We start from the raw sequence: 21294 nt of genomic DNA on the forward strand, positions 1-21294 counted from the left end.
GTTTAGTTCCTAAGTCTTATTCTATGGATTTTTTGGTTTCAGGTCTTATATTCAGGTCTTTAATCCATTTTGAGTTAATTTTGGTATGTGGTGATAGACAATAGTCTACTTTCATTCTTTTGCATGTGGTTTTCTAGTTTTCCCAGCACCATTTATTGAAGAGGCTTTCCTTTCTCCAGTATATGTTTTTGGCTTTTTTGTCAAAAATTATTTGACCGTATAAATACAGGTTTACTTCTGGGCTCTCGATTCTGTTCCACTGGTCTGTGTATCTGTTTTGCTGCCAATACCATGCTGCTTTATGGTATAATTTGAAAGTCGGGCAGAGTGATGCCTCCAGCCTCATTCTTTTTTCTCAGGATGGCTTTGGCAATTCAGGGTCTTTTGTGCTTCCATACAAATCTGATGATTTTTTATTTCATTTCTTTAAAAAATGCCAATGGGATTTTGATGGGGATTGCATTAAATCTATATAATGCTTTAGGTAATCTGGTAATTTTAACTATGTTGATTCTTCCAATCCAAGAACATGGAATATCTTCTCATTTCTTGGTATTTTCTTCGATTCCTTTTAATAGGGTCTTACAGTTTTCATAATATAGGTCCTTCACATGTTTTGATAGATTTATTCCTCGATATTTTATTCTTTTTGTTGCAATTGCAAAAGGGATTATTTTTTCTTCTTTTTCTGACACTTCATTATTAGAGTATAGGAACGCTATGGATTTTTGAATGTTGATTTTGTATCCAGAAACTTTACTGTATCTGCTTATTGTTTCCAGTAGTGTTCTTCTGGAATCTTTAGGGTTTTCTGTATAGAGAATCATGTCCCTCCACAACTAGTGACAGTTTGACTTCTTCATTTCCTGTTTGGATGGATACCTTTTATAGCTACATTGTTTTAAAAAATAAAGTTTTAACAGTGATCTTCAAATAAATTTATCTTATTTGACAGAAACTTCTGTTTTTGGGCCTACTTTAACTCATTCCCTATTGCTTAAAGGGGATGGAAGTGGGAGATGGCAAAGAAATGACAGGATTTCTGTTTTTCTTAGAAGTATTCATCTTACCTATTTTTTTTATTTAATTCTTTGGGTATGCTGAAAGAATTGATGAATGTGAGATGGGAAAGTTTTTAACTTTGAGATAATAAGCTCAAAGAGTCCAAAGGAGTGTCAATAACTTATTTCTAAGAATAAGGAATGGTAGCTTGGCTAGATAAAAAGGTACATTTGAAAGCCTTACTCTACAAAAAAAAAAAAAAAAATCCTAGTAACTTTGGTTGCCTTTGGGTAGGGGAATTGGATGAGGAGGACAGAGATAGGAAAGAGACTTTTTATTGTAAATCCTTTAATTCCTTTTGATTTTTAAAAAATGCTTTACCTATTAAAAATCTGCTTAGTTGTTTAATCAAAGTTTTAAAACTTTCTAAAGTTCAAAATTTTTTTACTATAATTTAAATTTTTTAAAAAAGACTTATCCCTAGTTCTGAGGGTCTACATTTTAATGTATCATAAAAAGAATTAACACAGGGCTTCTCAGGCTCAGCACTATTGACATTTAGGGCCAGATTATTCTTTGTCATCAGGAATTGTTCTGAGCATTATAGAATGTTTGGCAGCATCGCTGGCCTCTATACACGAATGCCAGTAGAACACCCACCTACTCCTCTTGTGACAACAAAAATGTCTCTAGTTATTGCCAGATATCCCCTGGGGTCAAATTCACCCCCAGTTGAGAACTACTAGGTTAACATACCCTAGTTGAAAAATACTAATTTTAAAAACTGTACCAATCTTGAGTATTTCTAAGATATTAAGAAATACTCTGTTAATATTTAAATACCTTTGTTCAGAATTGACATGTGTTGTATTTTAGGAAAAAAAGAATAACTATAGCATGTGATTAAGTAAGTGACTCAAAGGTCATATGACAAGTTAGTGGCATAGTTAGAATCCTGGTTCCTGATACGGTCTGATACTCTTTTCTCCTTATCTTAAAAATCTCTTTTCTAATGTTTTTTTTTTTTTATTCACTGAAATCTCACATTCATAAATACTGTACCCCAAAATACATAAAACTATATATAGCTTTTTTTGAGATTTTGATATTCATAAAGCACTAATTTTATCTCTGTAGACACAAAATGATTTCATGGTTATCTGCAATGTTGCAAAAATCCTAGAGCTGGTGGTACCACTGATGGAGCATCCAAGTGAAACTTTCCTTGCTACTATTGAAGAAGATCTGATGAAACTGATCATCAAATATGGCATGACTGTAAGCATTCAGTTTACCATCTCTGTATTGATTAGTATAAAATTCACAAATGATAACTTAATCATGTTTTTGCCCTTGTCTTTACTTATCTTTAATTTCTGTCTAAATGATAACATTTTCTGTATCTTTTAGGTAGTGCAACATTGTGTGAGCTGTCTTGGGGCAGTTGTAAATAAAGTGACACAAAATTTTAAATTTGTATGGGCCTGTTTCAATAGATACTATGGTAAGTGCTGTACCTGGGCTTTAAAATTATTCTGCTAGATCCTGCAGTTTGTCCCAACTCCTTTTTAATACATTTGATAAATGATAGCATCTAGAGAATTTTAAGAAGTGTGATTATTGTCTATGGTCCACTCTCAGAAGCAGTATTTTCTAATATCTTTTGTATTCTCTTAATAACCCAATATGATTACTTCAGAAATTTATCTATTCATGAATAAATGTTGGTTTCTGCCTGTTATGTAAAATAAAATTTAAATGTTTTTTTTCTTAACATTAATTCTTTTATGCTCTTTTAATTATAAGGAGTATCCTTATAATTCTTTTATGCTCTTTTAATTATAAGGAGTATCCTTATAATTCTAGATATTTAATACTTAGAACCATTAATAAAATTCAGTTATAATTCATTAGTAGTAATTATTTGAACATAATAATTCAAGGAATAAAGGGGTTCTTTTAAATATTATTTTTATTAGGTGCCATTTCAAAATTAAAAAGTCAACACCAAGAGGATCCAAATAACACTTCACTTCTAACAAACAAACCAGCACTTCTTAGATCCCTTTTCACTGTTGGAGCACTATGTCGACATTTTGATTTTGATCTGGAAGATTTTAAAGGCAACAGTAAGGTAAAGATCCTGATATTATTTAGTATGCTGTAGTAAAATAGAACTGTGTGATCCTGCAAACTGAAAATGAGTATAATGCTCCAGGATGAAGGCATCATTAGAGTTTAATGAGAATTCTGAGACAGTGCTACTCAAAACATGGTCCTTGGACTGGCTTCTGATCTGTGAACTGTTCGTTACTGGTCTGTAATAAAATAAGTATGCACAACTTATATTAGCTTTGTAACAGTAGGCACACTGTTTAGGTCAGAAACCGACTTTATTGATTTTTTTTTCACTTTCTCAGTGAAGGACAGTACATTATTTACATTCTGGCACTTGTTCTTTATTTTGAATCCTGCTATTCTAAAATTTATAAGCTTATTGGTGATTTATTCTTTAGAAAGATTCACATGTGGAAATTGTCATTGTTTGCTTTTAGGTTTTTTTTTTTTTCCTTTTATAGCTAAAAACTGATCTAAGTTATAAGTTACTCTTCTTTATAATATGGATTTTTCCTGTTAGGTTAACATAAAGGATAAAGTACTTGAACTATTGATGTATTTTACAAAACATTCAGATGAAGAAGTACAAACAAAAGCCATCATTGGTCTAGGTAAGTTGAGTCTAAATTTCTTTATAGTTTTTAGTTGTTTGAGAGGTTGAGCAAATTTTAAAATATTGTGAATCTAAACTGTTGATTTATTTAAGTATGTTTCTATTTGCAATAGGATCTATTGTTTAGAATATAGGACTGGGGGTTTTAAAACACCTGGGTTCCATTCTTGGCTCAGCCAGTGACTTCCTGGGTGACCTTGAGCCAGTCACATAACTTCTCTGTTTATCAGTTTTCTTGTTGGTGAAATAGAGATGGCAATACTGTCTCCTACCCCTACTTCATAGGGTTTCAGAAGAATATTCCTTAAGCACTTTGATAAAGAAAGATAATTTAGAAGAACTTTTTGCTGTTATGTATTTTTACATTGTTCTTTTTCTTTACAAAGCTTTGTCATTATATGTATCTGCTGCTCCTAGTTAAGGCAGTGGGCAGTCTACACAGACTTTTGTTCATGTAGAAGCACATGGCAACCAACTTAAAAGGAACAATTTGGATGTATACCTATCCCATATTTTTCTAGGAGCACTGATGTAGTAAATTAGTGCCTTTGCAGGTTAGGTTTGTGGCTTATCTGGAAGGATAATGGAATATGAGAGAAATATGAGAAGGATTATCATTAAAGTACCTGAATTGAATGCACTTTTAAAAATTACAAGAAGAGCACTCTGTCCAGGTTTTCATTTTGTTTTTTGTTATTTGCAAATACATGTACAGCTACTCAATAAGGTTAATAACTTATTTTGAAACTTTATTTTGGTAGCATTAACAAGGTTTATAATTTAGTCTTTTGAACTAAAATGAGTAAGAAAAGATTCTAAGTTAACCAAACCTTATTTAAATAAGTTTAAATTTTATTATCTTATTCCTCTTCATCCCTTTCAGAAAATTACATATAGCTAATAATAAGAATTCATATATCGCTTACTAAGGCATTATATTTGTACATTAGTACCTCAAGCCAAATGTGTACCTTTCAATATTCAGTCTGGACATAAGCCATATAAAGTAGCAAAACTAATAGTCTTACATCTAATTCAGGGAACAGATATGGTTGGCCCTTGAATAACACAGGGGTTAGGGACAATGACCCTTGTGCAGAGGAAAATCCATATGTTACTTTTTGTATATACATAACTTTTGACTCCCCCAAAATTTAGTTGTCCCTTAGTATCCATGGGGGACTGGTTCCAGGACCCCTCACGGATACCAAAATCCACGGATGCCCAAGTCCCTTATATAAAATGGCATAGAACAATGCATACAGTCCGTCTGCTGCTTTTGCGGATTTCCAACTACAGATCGAAAATACTGTTTTCGATCTGCAGTTTGTTGAATTTGCGATACAAAACTCAGGGATACAAAGAGCCAACTGTATATTTATTGGGGAAAAAATGCTTGTATATGTGGACCCACACAGTTTGAACCTGTGTTGTTCAAGGGTCAACTGTATGTAAATTTTAACTTAAAGAAGCAGTACTACCAAGAACTAGTGCCTCTAGGCTAGTTAATAAAAGACATTGACATCTTGCCTGGGCCATAGTTATCCTGTGTGACCTTGGGCTGGTTATCTGATCACTCTATGCTTTGAGTTTAGTTTGTTATTTGGCATCAACAATACTTGCTATCATCAAGGATCTTCATTTATGTCGCATAAATAAGCACTTTATACAAATAAACATGGATAATAGTATTTTGCTACTTGTTAACTTGTGGTTAAAAAAATACTGCCAATGTAGTACCTTTTGCTAGGGATCTAAAAAATGTTTGCAGACATTACCTCTTAAATCCTGAAAACATCCCTTTGAGGTAGGTGGGTGGTAAATATTATTGTCCCCATTTTACAGATGGAGAATTGAGGCACAGAGAGATTATGTGACTCACCCAAGGTCACACTACAAGTCAGTGGTGGAGCCAGGAATAGAACCCAAGACTCCTGACTCCTAATCCACTCCCCTAGCCACTAGGCCCTGCTCCCTCCTCAAGGTTTCCTCTTGTGTGAAATTCTCCTTTGAAATGCAATTTCTTGTTTTTAATTCATGGGGAAAGAAGTACCTGCTCTAATACTTCTCTAGGTAAGGCCACCAGAATATTCTTCCAGTCATTTTAAGTTCTAATTTTTTGAAATAAGGAGCTCTTTGTATAATTTATTAACATTTTTATTAAATGTTATATTTAATTTTAATATGAATATATTAAGAGATTTTTTTCTCTCTTCTTTAGGATTTGCTTTTATTCAGCATCCAAGTCTAATGTTTGAGCAAGAGGTGAAAAACCTATATAATAATATTTTATCTGATAAGAACTCCTCAGTAAATTTAAAAATACAAGTGTTAAAAAACCTCCAGACTTACCTGCAAGAAGAGGATACACGTATGCAACAGGCAGATAGAGACTGTAAGTGAAAATATAGTTTTAAATTTTCCAGTGTGGCTACAGTTAAAATACTCTTGACTCATTTTTAATTTAGATATCTAAATTTCCTAATCTGTTAGATGAAGGAATTCAGTTCAGGAGTCCATAAGTCCGTATCTAGGCTTAAGGGTATTCATAAAGTCTGTAAAATAGTTTGTAAAATTTAATGTTTGTACAGACATTAACATTTTGAGAGAGGAGAGGAATTCTAATTCTCATCTGGTTCTCAAAGGGACCTCTGACAGAGTCCGGGGGGGGAAAAAAAAAGGATTAAAAACTATTGAGCCAAAGCACTAGCTATAACATTTTGTGCTTTTGGTTGTGGTCTAATTTGATGTATTTAAGTAAAGTTTAGTATACATGTTCTAATATGTTACTTTTTTTTGTAGGGAAGAAAGTTGCAAAACAGGAAGATTTAAAAGAAATGGGTGATGTTTCCTCAGGGATGAGTAGTTCCATCATGCAGCTTTACCTCAAACAGGTGCTTGAGGCGTTTTTTCACACCCAATCAAGTGTACGCCACTTTGCCCTAAATGTCATTGCATTGACTCTAAACCAAGGTCTTATTCATCCAGTTCAGGTAAGTATGTATTAATAACTGCAGGAATTACTAAAAGAGCCAGATTTGTTATTATATGATGACATTGTGGTTAGAGAATAAGTAGTTCTTTGTTCCTCTTAATTTTTTTTTGGTCCTAAACTCTTAAGAGTCCAAGTTTTAATCTGTCTCTTAAGTTATCAATACTGCAAAATACCCATTCACTTATAATGTTGTCTGTATTAAACAAACTTCCAATTTATACTAGCAGAATATGTACTTGGAATCACTTTCTGAGTAGGAGTGATAGATTTGTTATAATCCATTTTAACTCTTATCCCTAAAAACCAACAACCTGTAATGTCAAGAGGGTTAACTGGAGTTAGGAATATAATCTAACTGTTAAACAGAGTGGATTTTAGTTCACAGCAAAGTAAATTACATAATCTGAACTCAGTTCCTTCATCTGTAAATTAAAGGTAATATCAACTACTCACACCTCATAGCATTGATATGAGGACCAAATGATGGAATAAAGACATAATAGTATTACTAAGGATTGGCAGCTAATACTGATAGAGTAGTATATATACCACCTGACATGTTCAGGAGAGTGCTGTAGACCACAGAAGTGAATTTATTAGATAACCAAAGCCCATGACCCTTCAGGATTTTTTTTTTTCCAAGATTTTTATTTTGGCTACTTTTTGTGGAACTTTTTCTGAAATGTGCTATATGTAATCATCAAGATCACAATAAAATGTACAGTAGTAGTATGCTGAGACTCGAATTTTTGAAGTACTTAGCACTCTTTGCTGATATTCTAAATGGCTTCAAGTAGTTGTGCTTTTTATGACTGTATCTGCTATTTTAAACTTTCCTTTTAATTTTCACATTTAAAACAGTTGCATGAATGGTACAATGAACTTCTTCAGACTCGTCACCAATATTTACCATTAGTTATATTTTGCCACATTTGCATTATCTCTACATTAAGTCATTCGATAGTAAATTCCAGACATCATAATTCTTTACCTCTAAACACTTGAGCATATTTTCTAAGAATAAGGACTTTCTCTTATAAAACCATAATTATGCAATAATCAAATTCAGGAATTTTAACATTGATACTGTATTATTTAATATGCAATTTACTTTCAAATTTTGCCAGTTTAGCTAATAATATTCTTTATGGACTTTTTTTCCCATTGATTCAGGATTTAATCCATGATCACCCATTCCAGTTAGTGCCATGTGTACTTTTTTAAAGTTATTTTTGTTTTTGTAGTTTTTCTCTTCTTACTGCTATCGAATTCATATGCATTTGAGTATTAGTGTTTCTTGACTTTAGAAGTACTCTAAATATGGTTGTTACCAAAATACTAGCTATCCAATCATTGAAGACATACCTAAAATCAACTTTATGGGGGAAAATTTGTATTTTTCTAGTTTTGGGAGTGGAAGACAAATTACTTTTTGCCCTATGTTATCTTTACATAGCAAATTCAGTCAAGCTTGAAAAATTTATTGGATTACACATTTGTAGTATGATTATCATAGTCTTAAATGAATATTCTTAGTGTAGGAGCCCTTTTCTGTTAAAGAACCTTAATTCACATTGAAATTGTTTAAATTTCACTATCATTTTTACTGCACTTCACTACTTTTTTATTTTATTTTATTTTTTGCTTTAAGCTAATTCTAAGGAGAGGTTAATTATTTTTAAAAGGACACTGAAAGATGGCATTTAAAAGAAGGCCTATAAAGCTAAATTTACATATCCCAGATATACAGTGAGTTTTAACATATGTCAGGATATTATAGAGCTTCTACTACTATGATGTTTTATAAATCCTGTATTTTTATTTCTAGTGTGTACCATATTTAATTGCTATGGGCACAGACCCAGAACCAGCTATGCGGAACAAGGCTGATCAGCAGCTTGTGGAAATAGACAAAAAATATGCTGGATTCATTCATGTATGTATATTTAAATTGTATAATCTAAACTTAAACTTTTTTTTTTTTTTTTGTTTAACCATTTGGTAATCGTCCTGGCCATATTCATATTAGAACAAAATATTTTGCTTATTACTTACTTGTAAACATGCAGCAAGTTTGTCCTGTAAGGTGTTTATTCTTGTTTAAAATTAACTCTTAAGATTGAGCTAGAGGTAATAGTCCAGCAAGCATGCTGGCATGCATGGGTTCTAGTTCCTATTGTGTGGTCGTGGCAGTAGTGACTCTTCTAGGTCTCGATATTTTGTACTGTAAAATAAAGGGATTTCAACAGATGATTTCTAATGTTCTTCCAGCACTTGCATTCTATGATTTTATTATTTAAATAAGAAAACCACATAATGAAGTTAGCTTCGACTGTAATGCTCAAAATATATTTTTAATTTGACTTAATTTCCATAACAAAAATGAGGCTTTTATTGATTTCAGATGAAAGCGGTGGCTGGTATGAAGATGTCTTACCAGGTACAACAGGCAATCAACACATGCCTAAAAGATCCCGTAAGGGGTTTCAGACAGGATGAGTCCTCTAGTGCTTTGTGTTCACACCTTTACTCCATGATCCGTGGAAACCGCCAGCACAGACGAGCATTTCTCATTTCTTTACTCAACCTCTTTGATGACACAGCAGTAAGTATAAAAAACTTATTATTTTAAGAAAATAAATGTTTAATAAATGTCATGCCTAAAATAGTCACATTTTAGTAAGTAATAGCGACTATTTTAAATGTGCGTTTAAGTCTTTGGTAATCGTCCTGGCCATATTCATATTAGAACAAAATATTTTGCTTATTACTTACTTGTAAACATGCAGCAAGTTTGTTAATACAAGGTATACAGTCAGAATTGGATGGGAAATTTTTCATGAGAATAAATACAATGAGAGATAAAGTATAATAGTGTGTCCATACTGAGTATCTTATAAACTTTGAAAACAGTTCTTTTAAGCATACCCTTAAATAAGCTGTATCACTACACTATCACTTTGGGGGATAGATGAGAGAGAGCAAGAAAGAAAAAGAGAGAGGGAGGGAGAGAGATTTCACTCATTTCTGTTCAGATTTGAATATTGTTAGAATAACTGTTCTAGGTTTTTAGCTGCTGGGATCCCCTGCTTGTTCAAGTTGACTTCCTTAAAAGAGCCCACATTCATGTAATTATAATTTGATCCTTTGACCTTTGGCTGTTGTTACACAAGTGGCATTTTCCCGGACCATAAGCCAAGAAAACACAACATCCTTTTCTTTAAGCTTACCTCTTAGTTTATTCATTCATTATACATAAATTTTTATTCAGCACCTGCTATGTGGTAGCCATTGTGTTAGAAGATGTGATGTCTGCCCGCATAGAGCATATCAATTAGTCTATGGTTGTAAAGCTTTAGAAACAAAAGAATTATTTTTCTTATTTTAATCACTTGATAGCTAGACTCCATTGCTGTTTCAGCACCAGATTTTTTTCAATAAAACAAAATTAAAATTACCAGAATGTAGATGCCTTACTAGACCTCTTCTTTTCAATAGTACATGAAATTTTTAGATATATGGCCCAGCAAATAAATATTACAAACATCTATTCTAAAAATTCTTGGGATCAAATTTAATCATCATCATTACTATCATCATCATTACATCACCAGCATTAAGGTATCATTTTGTATAGGACATTGTGCTAGAAGTCTAAAATAGTGTGATATAATCCTCTTGCCCTCATTGGCTCTTAACTCCAGTTAAGATGTAGGGCACAAAATAAAGGAAATAATAGTAAAAGTTAGCATATCCTGAGTACCAAGTGGTTTGTATGAATAATACTGCTATAGTCCTTTATCTCTTTCCCGAGCTTCATTTCTGTGTGGTTTCATTGCCTGCTGTATGTCATTAGGTTGATGTTCTGTCACCTCAGCATGTGAAATGCTAAATCCAGCTCTCATCATGCAGTGCATTCTTCTTACTACCTCCAACAAAGGATTCAGAGGAGGAACAAAATACTGAAGGCATAGGGACATTAGATGAGATAGATCTATTTAAGGCAAGGGTAAAAGCATGAATAAAGGTACAAAGGTAAAAATATGTGGGAATAGTGAATAGGTTGTTCGAACAGAAAGGTCATAATGAAGCAAGTTTTGTGGAGGGTCTTATAGACCATGGAAAGCCAGTGAAAGTGTTTAAATAAAATGATGAGGACAGGTGCCGTAAGCATTTTAGGAACACAGATTTAGCATTACATTCACATTGGAGGTTATAGGAATTACTCTGTTTTGATGACTGTAGGAAAGAAAACAATGGACAGTAGGAAAGGAAAAAAGAAACGTGAGGAAGGAATAAATAAGACTATGTGAGAAGAATTGTCAAAAGATAACTGAAATATTTTCGTCCTGAACATCTGAGAGAATAACAAGATTGTTGCTAAAAGCAGTTTGAAAAGAAGTTGGCTTGGAAAGCACATAGAAGAGGAATAGTCAAAGAGTTTAGAACAGAAAATTAAAGAAGAAGGTTTCAGGAAGGAAAGAAAAATAGTATTTGATACGCTAGAGAAGTCTAGGAGAAGTAAAAAAAAGAAAAATAGGATAGAATATTTGGTGGACAGAAACAGTGAAGCATTGAGGCACAAAAGCATAATTTTAAAGAATGATGAGGAACACACAGGAGGAGCAGCCCTAGACTATTCTTTTAAGAAGTTTAATTTTTGAAAGGAAGAAGCAATATGGGACTTTATTATGACCTAAGTTGAAGAATTTCAGAGTTTTTGAAAGGTTTATTCAGAGTTGTCCTGAACATTTTCAGTTTTAGGTAAAAAGAAGTGTGTGTGTGTGTGTGTGTGTGTGTGTGTGTGTGTGTAATAAAACCTATAGATGAGGTAGGGTTCTATGTCTGCATTTCCTCAACTTTAAGTGTTGATACATATTTAAAATAAAAAGTAGAGTGAGAGTCTCATGAATGCAAATGGCAAGTTTATTCCATATGTGCTATGGGATTTTTGTTAATGCTGCTGCTTCTATTGGGTTTTCTATTGTTTGGATGACAGGATAGAGGAAGATGATAGGGAGTATTTTTTTATTGCTCTTTTTTCTTTTTTTTTTTTTAAGCTGTAAATGTTTTAAAGAAACTTAAATATTAACATCTTTCTGTTTATATTCTATATGATCATGAAACACTGAAACTCTGTTGCTTTTTAAATTTTGTTTCCTTTAAATTTTGCCTACTTCAGAGTTTTTATAGTGTGAAACTGAGGTAGTACTGTCAGAATGATTTTTGATATTCTAAATTACGTATATATAGAAAACTGACAAATGTTTTATGGGTAGATGAACTTTTTTTAACCTACATATTAGTACTATAATTACCACATATTTTTGAGGACAGAATAGTAACTGTGTGTAACTGATCTCCATATGGGTTAAACTCTCAGCACAATGAAAAGTAATTATGAATTTATATGTATATTTTCTGATGTGGTATGGATGTAGCATAAAGATTCCATGTACTCTCTAAGAATATAAAGGAAATTCTACTTGGGCACACTAAAAAATTTCACCTCTTCCCTCCTTGAGGTATAGTACTATGGTATAAGTCATTATGAAGTCTCTTTAAATGAGTATAAGATTATTTTATAAAATCCATTTCTGTTCCCCCTCCTCTCTTTTTCTTACCTCCCTCTTTATCATATCTCTGAAACATTAACTGAGGTGAAAGTGCCCTGTAATATTTTTTTCTAAAGAGGCTTTTTGGATGGATTTCTGGATTATCCACTAAACGTGTACCTTTTTTTAAAATTTACAGAAAACAGAAGTGAATATGCTCTTGTATATAGCAGACAATCTAGCCTGTTTTCCATACCAGACACAGGAAGAGCCGTTGTTTATAATGCATCATATAGACATTACACTCTCAGTTTCTGGTAGTAACCTACTGCAGTCATTCAAGGAGGTAAGTTATACACATTACTATTCTTAATGCATCTGTCAAAGTGCAGGCATGCTATTTTCACTGTTTCTTGCTGTGCTTTTTATTCTTTTCACAGGTTTATAAAATCTAAATGAACTTACTGAAATCTGGGCTGTGCTTGAATTGGGGAGAGGAAATGGGTTACCATTTTATTTCTATTAAGAAAGACCTAAAGTTAGTCCATTTCAGATGGATAGATTTCATATAGTATGAAAGATTATATAATTTATATAATATAAAAGATATATGTATAAATGGATTGTTCTGTTCGTAAGCCATCACTTTAAGCACTGACCTTAAGTGTTTGGTGTCCATTCATATATAGTTAAACCCCATTTAAAGTACCTTGCTATTCTATAAATCTAGTAATGCTGTAGATCATAATAGTACACTTGCAGAGAGAGAGGCGGATAGTTTACTTACAAGAAAAAAAACAAAATTATATAATACTATTGATTTCTTATCCCTCAACACCAGTATCATCATGAAGTTGGTATATCATGTGCCCAGAACTTTAGTAAAGTTTGTTATAAACCTTATGTCTTCTCTTTCTTGGTTTTTAGGAGGAAATATATAATTGGTTTAATTGTAAAAGTACCTGATATAACACCAGGCACATGGTTTGCACTCAGTAAATTCTTTATAATTGGAATATTTTCATGTGCCTGATGATGCAAATAGATCTCATTTTACAAAATTATATTGCTCACAACTCAGCCTGGTCAAACTTGTAAATCAGGGACATTATTTTAACACCTAAGAAGAGTTGGAATTACAGAGGTATCTAAACCTCTTGCTTCTTAACATGTGGACCAAGATCAACAGCAGTGGCCTCACCTGAGAGCTTGTTAGAACTGAATAACCTCAGGCCCCACCTTACACATGCTGAAACAGAGTCTGTTTTTAATGGAATCCCTAGGTTTTTAATGTGCACATAGAAGTTTGAGAAGTTAATAATTTCCCAGGAACTTTAGCCATCATATTATATCTTACTTTACTTACTGTTGTGGATATATCTGTAAATATTTCTCCTGTTTTATTTCCTAACAGATTTTGAATAATTGTTTTGTAATCTAGTCTTTTCTCCCTCTTAAACCCAGCTGACTTTGTTTTTTTTTAAGAGTTTAAATTTCATAAAGTAAAAAGACCGAATATATGTATAAGAAAAATTGCATATTGCTGAAAAGTTGTTAAAGAGGGAGAGTTTGATAGAAGTTGGGGGTGTTCAGCCTGCAGTATTCTTCCTCAGTTAAATTGTAATTACTGCTCTTCCTCTATAATGGCTTACCTATGTACCAAATTGATACTTTTATAGCTAATTTATCTTTCATTACTATCCTACAAAAAATTGTTTCCCTTTGAATGATATTTCAGAAGGGGTTTTTTCACGGGAGGCGGGGATGCGGTCAGAGAAGTTGATTATATATGATTTTATTTAGTCGTGGAACCTACTGGTTCCCCCCAAAGGTTACATCTCCAGTTGTTTATAGAAAGGCAGAGGGTTTCAGTGCATAAAATATTAATTTAAGGATGAATTTAGAAGCTGTTGGAATGGAGCATATATGTATTTGTCAGTGACATTTTGTTTTTATTTTTCAAACAAAATAATTTCCTTTTCTTTCAGTCTATGGTAAAAGACAAAAGGAAAGAGAGAAAATCATCACCTACTAAGGAAAATGAGTCAAGTGAAAGTGAGGAAGAAGTTTCCAGGCCTCGGAAGTCACGGAAACGAGTAGAATCAGATTCAGATTCAGATTCAGAAGATGATATAAATTCAGTGATGAAATGTTTGCCAGAAAATTCAGCTCCCTTAATCGAGTTTGCAAATGTCTCCCAGGGTATTTTATTGCTTCTGATGTTAAAACAACATTTGAAGAATCTCTGTGGATTTTCAGATAGGTAAGATTACATAAGCAAGGAAAGAAAAAACTTTGTTCAGATAATAAAGAAATATTAAACCCAGTTTTGATCTCACGCTTTCTTTAATATTGAAAATGCTCCTTTAAAAAAAGTTTGTTTCTTTTTATTGTTACATAGTATTTTGTTGTATAATATACCATAATTTGTCCATTCTGTTATTGAACAGAGGTAAAATGTATTCTTTGGCTTGGTAATAATGCATTGTAAATTAAAGGTCTTATTTTGTTGATTTCCTTAAAAAGATCTTATTAGAGAATTAGGCTAAACTTAACATAGATTGCAAATTTAAGTGTCTAAGGAATTGTGAATGAAAAATAGATGCAGACCAACTAGGCTGAGCTCTAACAGAACTCAAATAGTCTTTAATGTATTCTATAAAGTAAGAGATAAAAAAAAAAGTTCTAATTATTGTGAATGCCATGAAATTTTACTTACCGTCAGTCACTGTAGGTATCTCTTTTCTACCAGTACCCATGGAATTTTAATCATTTTTCACATTCATCAAACCCCTACAATAGGTAGGAATCGCAAAGTCAAATGTTCATAGGGAACAGATAGTGTAATGAGTAAGATGGATGTGGTAGAAGGTCACTGGCAGACTGGAAAGGGTATGTTTCATCTAAAGGGCTCAGATATTACCCAGGTGTTCATCAGCTTGTCACCAATGAAGAGAGAGAGAGGGCGCAATGTAGTCACAACTTCCACTTTTTCAAAATAAGCTAGGTAATCCAGATTTTTATGACAAATATCTTTATGTTAAATGTTGGCAACTAATTAAAAGTAATTTAAAACTTGGTTTGGTCTTGGGGCAGTGCTAAAGAGTCGGAAAGATTTTTAAGCAGAATTGTTAATAATATGAAACAGGTTTGTAAGCAGTCATTCTGGCTGCTGTATAGGGAATATATAGTTGGCGCGGGGAGGAGGGGTGGTAAAAAAGTAGAACGAGGTAAACCACTCAGGTAGTATTGTAATTATATTAAAACTGTCTGAAAATCACACTGCTTTCATTTAAATGATGCCTCTATTCAAGACAAATGCTGAGGGAAACGAGAATATTATTCTTTTTAACCTTTGCCTTTATGCCTTTACTTCTCTTTTTAAAATTATATTTATTTTATATACAAGTTCACTGGTTGAACTTATAAATTATATAAAATAAATATAATTTTGTATGACAAAAGTGTAATTACTAGTAAATAAAATTTAACTAGGAGCAATTTAAATGTAAATGCCTGGAAAATTTTTAGTTAATGGTTTTATTTTCCCCAAACAGTAAAATTCAGAAATACTCTCCGTCTGAATCTGCAAAAGTATATGATAAAGCGATAAACCGAAAAACAGGAGTTCATTTTCATCCAAAACAAACACTGGACTTCCTGCGGAGTGATATGGCTAATTCCAAAATCACTGAAGATGTGAAGAGGAGTATAGTAAAACAGTATCTAGATGTGAGTAGCAAAACCAAAATATAATTCTTTCTAATAATGGCATTTTCGAAAAGTAAATTTTAGGAGTTAGTTATCCTTCTTTACATTGAAGGTAATTTTCACAGACTATCAAGATTTTTCTCTCTGGTTTTAAGGAGTTACTTTAAGCTTGCTTTCCCATTTCACCTACTGCATCATAATTATTTTTTCTTAGAAGTTGCCAGCCCATGAATTAATTTTTTTTTAGCGAAAATGAAAGTTTTTAGGAAAAAGTTATGCCTATTTGGTTTTTTTCTTCTGTTTTTTTTTTGTTTTTTATTAATTCGGTAGCTTATTACATGGTTAAATTTCATAAAAGGAAAAACCATGAAAAGTCATCCTCCTACCTTCTTTAGCCATTCTGTTCCTTTCTGGCAACCAGTATTACTACTTTTTCATACGTTCTTACAGAAATATTGCAAATATATTTGTATGTCTCCTACATATGTACTCAACAAGTTTGTAAGAGTATATATGTATTAAATGTGCTTTTAAAATATCTTTAAGAATAGGCAAATATATAGAGACAGAAAATAGAATAGTGGTTACCAGGGGTTGAGGGGAGGGAGGAGTGGGGAGTTATTGAATAGGGACAGAATGAGTTTCTGTTAATGAAAAATTTTGCAAATGACAGTGGTGATGGTTGCACAACATTGTGAATATACTTCATGCCAGTGAATTGAACACTTTAAAATAATTTAAATGGTAAATTTTATGTTCTGTATATTTCACTGCAGTAAAATTTTTTAATGTTTAAAAAATGTTTTTAAAGACTGTCTTAAAAAAATGAAATTTTGACTACGGCCATGCCACCCTGAATATGCCCGATCCCGTCTGATCTCGGAAGCTAAGGAGGGTTGGGCCTGGTTAGTACTTGGATGGGAGACCACCTAGGAATACCAGGGGCTGTAGACATTAACAAAAAATAAAATTAAAAAAATGAAGTTTGTTATTTTAATCTTATTTAAAGCAGGTAGCCAAACATAACTAATAATGATTTTTTTTTTACCAAGAATGAAACCTGTTTCACATTATTTTATAGACTGCTTTTTTATACTCTAAAGCTGAAAATTAGTTTACTTTTCATCTAAAATTACTCAACATCTTTTCTTTCCTCTTGTATGTTCTTATCTTGGCAGAGCTCAAGGGGGGCAGAAAATTTAATGTCTGTCAATTGCTTTTGATGACTTGGATCAGGATCAGCAAACTCTGACTTATGGGCCAAATTGGCTCACTGCCTGTTTTTGTAAATAAAACTAAGTGTTTTTAAAACAGCCATGCACATTCATATATGTACTGTCTGTAGCTGCTTTCACACTACAATAGCTGAGTCGTGTAGTCATGAGAGTGACTATATAGCCTGCAAAGCCAAAAATATTTACTATCTGGCTCTTTACTGAAAATGTTTGCCAGCTCCTGACTTGGACAATGGCTAAAGTCTATTTCACCCATACCAAACTCCTGCCCTAGAAAACATTTAGGAAAAAAGTTAAAAAGAAAACATGTAGGGACTTGACAGTCTTTGAAATATTTACTTAAAATTCTAAATTAACATCTGATTTTTGTAGTTCAAACTTCTCATGGAACACCTGGACCCCGATGAAGAGGAAGAAGAAGGGGAAGTGTCAGCTAGTACAAATGCTCGGAACAAAGCAATTACCTCGCTGCTTGGAGGAGGCAGCCCTAAAAATAATGCAGCAGCAGAGACAGAAGATGATGAAAGTGATGGGGAGGATAGAGGAGGAGGCACTTCAGGGGTGAGGCGGAGGAGGAGTCAACGTATTTCGCAGCGTATTACGTAAAATGATTTTTATGTGCTTATATATGTCAGTCTTTTAAATGTACACCAAGTAATGTAATACTTATGAGAGAAAACATTTTGTAGATAGAGATTCTCTACTTAACCATTTATACATCCTTTTGTAGAAAGTTTAACATAAAAGACAATAAAAAAGAAAAAAACAGAAATGAGATTTATCCAGCATAAAGGATTATTAATTTTTCTTTGGATTGTATTAATGTGTGTTATCCTTTTTTATTGTTGCTAAATTTTATGTAGCTTTATGGTTCAAATGTATATATAATTTTATATATCAATAAGAGTAAAAACACGGGTACAAATTAAAGAGTTATATGCTTTTACAAGTATGTGTTAACCCCTTGGCGCTGGCGGTCACGGTGCGTCTCATTGCCGGCAATGGAAGTGTGCTGGGAAATCCCAACTCCCGGCGTCAAGGGATTAAAAGCAATAAAAACAATAATTTCACTAAAATTCTTTTGTGTAACACTTGGTCTTTTTCCCCCCCTCCCAATGTTTTAGTCATTGAGAAGGTCAAAACGAAATTCAGACTCTACGGAGTTGGCAGCACAGATGAATGAAAGTGTTGACGTCATGGATGTCATCGCTATTTGCTGTCCAAAGTACAAAGATCGACCACAAATTGCAAGAGTAGTACAGAAAACCAGCAATGGCTTCAGTGTTCAGTGGATGGCAGGCTCCTACAGTGGCTCCTGGACTGAGGCTAAGCGCCGTGATGGCCGCAAACTGGTGCCTTGGGTAGACACTATTAAAGAGTCAGACATTATTTACAAAAAAATTGCTCTAACGAGTGCTAATAAGCTGACTAATAAAGTTGTTCAGACTTTACGATCCCTGTATGCCGCCAAGGATGGGACTTCCAGCTAATGAATTTGTACATGCAGCCAAATTTACAGGAATTTTTTTAAAAGGCAGAAAAACTTGAAATATCAACATTCTGGCAAAAAAAAAAAAAATCAGTTTTATGAAGAGTAAGAATGGAACCTGGGATGCAGGAACAAAAGAAGGAAATGTTGGGCAAACATTTTTGTGGGAGCTCCCTTCGCTGTTGTGCAGCAGAAACAGATTCTCAGTTCATTTTTACTCCCACTGTATTATAGTTTAACAAAAATTGTTTATATCTTGGAAAAAAACTTTCTGTTTAAAAAATAAACAAGTGAATGTTGGAAATTAGTCTGTTAATGTTCTTAATAAAGTGTTCTTGGAGTTTAACCTAGCAGCGGATGGCTTTCTTTAGCTTAGCCCAGTTTCCAGGGAAGCATTGTTTTTTCCAGGCTGTAAAATGGCAGAATCTCCTGGATATATAATTTATTCTGTTGAAAAAAAAAGCATGCAGTATCTATGACCTATCTACAGAAGGAGTTTTTGTAAATGTAGATTTTGATGTATTAGGTCACCCTGAAAACAATACAAGAAAAGGGATCCCCAGGCAATCTGGTGGAGCGAATACTGCAATAAATTTTTTTACTTCTCTTTGTTACTTGTCTGTTTCCATTTGAATTTCTTATTGTAAAGATCTGTTTAAATCCATTTATATTATTTTGCAGTCTTTTATGTAAAATTTATTATATCACTGGTTTTCAAAGCAAAACAAAATATTGTTTATACAAGTTTGTATAGGCTGACTTCTGAATAATTGGTATCTATTATTTTCATTCCCATAAGAGGGTGTAAACAATTAACTCCAGGGTTTTATTGTATCCTGCAATATTTAGTATTAACTATATATGATTTAGCACTGTGCCAAACACATTTTCAAGAGTACATTTTGATATAAAAAGAAACTATAGTTTATTCCTTGTATGCTTCAATTTCTTTCTAGTGATGTCATGATGGTAATATTTATTTTTTAAACCTTGGGAAAAAGTAACAATCTTGGGGAAAGGTAACAATCGTGCTATTTTGGGAAACTAGCATTTTTCTTCTTTAAAATTCTTCCATATGTTATTTCAGAAATAAGAGTTGAAATGAATATGACACTTCGTAATTATATTACATTTTCACGAGTTATTTTTTAATGCTGAAAAAGTAATTTTACTAGTTGAGATGTTTATTGATTTTCTATTCTAAACGTTTTATACATCTTTTGGGGGCAGTTGTCATTTATTTGTTGTTACAAATGGGGAGGTGGGTATTTAATTAGTTGATTTGCATAGTTGATGCTCAGAAATACTAATGCCTAAAATTTACAGGGCATAAGGTCTGTTTCAAACTTAAATCTTTTTTAAAATGTGCACTTATTTTTAAGTCAGTTTCTAAAATTGACCTCTAGAATGTTAAGTTTTATGAAATTGGCCAATAAATGAAGATATTCAATTTGTGAGGAAGAGTGACATTGCCACAAAATACCTCTTTGTGAACACCTATTAAACCACGATGAAAATAACTTAAAATACCTCTTTGTGAACACCTATTAAACCACGATGAAAATAACTTCAGGATCTATTTCCTATGTGAAATTCTTTCAGAACATTTTCTTAAAGGAAATGTTTTCTCTTTTTTTCCTTCCACTTAATTGCATGTTTCCTCTTACTGTGAACTCTGGGACAAAACTAGATTGGGTTTTTCCCCCTTGGAGTTTATCACCTAAGGATTTGAGATGGCGTATGAAAACAATATGATTTATCAAAGTGCAAAGTACCAGTTAGAAAAAATATAGGAATATAGTCTAGCATATAGAATACGAAAGAATAAAGATGGTAAAAAAGCCAATTTTGAATGCCATGAGCCTAACATTTAATAATGTGTGCTTTCATTTAATTCTTACAGAAATTCTGCTAGTTAAATATTTTATCACAATTTTTTAGATAAGAAAAACAGGCTCAGAAGGATTCAGTAATTTACTTGTAATGTTATAATAGGGATTTAAATTTGGAGTTGGAATAATTGGATCTCACTACTCTGAGCTAATTGAACAGCAGGTGTTAAAGGAGATGATACTTATGAAAGTAAACCGGTTCCTAAAGGGTCCTTGAAGTATGTGTACTTTAGGGATCTGTTTAGGGTGAGTATTAAGAGGTAGGCACACAGTAGTAAGGCTGTGTTACAGGTGATAGTCACAGATGCATGTCTGTGTTTAAGAATTCTCCACATGTCCTAACTTCCAATATTATTTTAGCTATTAATATAAGCCAATGTTGCTATAACTTATAAGCCTTAACTTTTAAATATACAAACCAAAGTTTTCCAAAAGTGGATTTCTCAAATATGACTTTTTAGGCCTTAACAAGATTAATGCCTTGGCAGTCAAATACATAAAATCAAACTTTTCAAGTATATTGGAGATTTGCAAAGTTCAATCTTAATCTATAGTTTGTTGATAACTAGTAAGCCATATCATTTTCATTGACTTGTATTGAAAAAATATGCTATATTTGATATAAAAATGTCCAAGTAACTTTAATGTTTTAATATGAAATTTTAGTATTTTCTTATTTAAATT

At 32.7% G+C, this 21294-nt stretch overlaps 1 protein-coding gene and 1 non-coding gene across 4 annotated transcripts in view; both read left to right on the forward strand.

The window, feature by feature from the left end:
- NIPBL (NIPBL, cohesin loading factor) overlaps positions 1-19646 on the forward strand; it is a 166465-nt gene extending 146819 nt beyond the window's left edge. For 2 of the 3 annotated variants that reach the window (XM_006919488.1, XM_015595321.1), the window contains 13 exons: positions 2140-2280; positions 2413-2506; positions 2982-3136; positions 3641-3731; positions 5955-6128; positions 6536-6726; positions 8557-8664; positions 9133-9333; positions 12483-12629; positions 14272-14546; positions 15841-16015; positions 17602-17790; positions 18354-19646. In XM_006919488.1, coding sequence (XP_006919550.1) covers positions 2140-2280; positions 2413-2506; positions 2982-3136; positions 3641-3731; positions 5955-6128; positions 6536-6726; positions 8557-8664; positions 9133-9333; positions 12483-12629; positions 14272-14546; positions 15841-16015; positions 17602-17790; positions 18354-18719 — 2307 coding nt within the window. In that variant the 3' untranslated portion in view covers positions 18720-19646. Of the gene's footprint in view, positions 1-2139; positions 2281-2412; positions 2507-2981; positions 3137-3640; positions 3732-5954; positions 6129-6535; positions 6727-8556; positions 8665-9132; positions 9334-12482; positions 12630-14271; positions 14547-15840; positions 16016-17601; positions 17832-18353 lie in introns of all 3 variants that reach the window. The other variant, XM_006919489.3, reaches the window with a different exon arrangement.
- On the forward strand, positions 16830-16948 carry LOC112486114. Its single transcript, XR_003048634.1, has one exon. It is a non-coding gene; the product is annotated as a 5S ribosomal RNA (ribosomal RNA).
- Positions 19647-21294: the final 1648 nt, after the last annotated feature.

This window comes from Pteropus alecto, unplaced genomic scaffold, assembly GCF_000325575.1.
Source record: "Pteropus alecto unplaced genomic scaffold, ASM32557v1 scaffold338, whole genome shotgun sequence".
In the NCBI taxonomy this organism is placed as follows: Eukaryota; Metazoa; Chordata; class Mammalia; order Chiroptera; family Pteropodidae; genus Pteropus; species Pteropus alecto.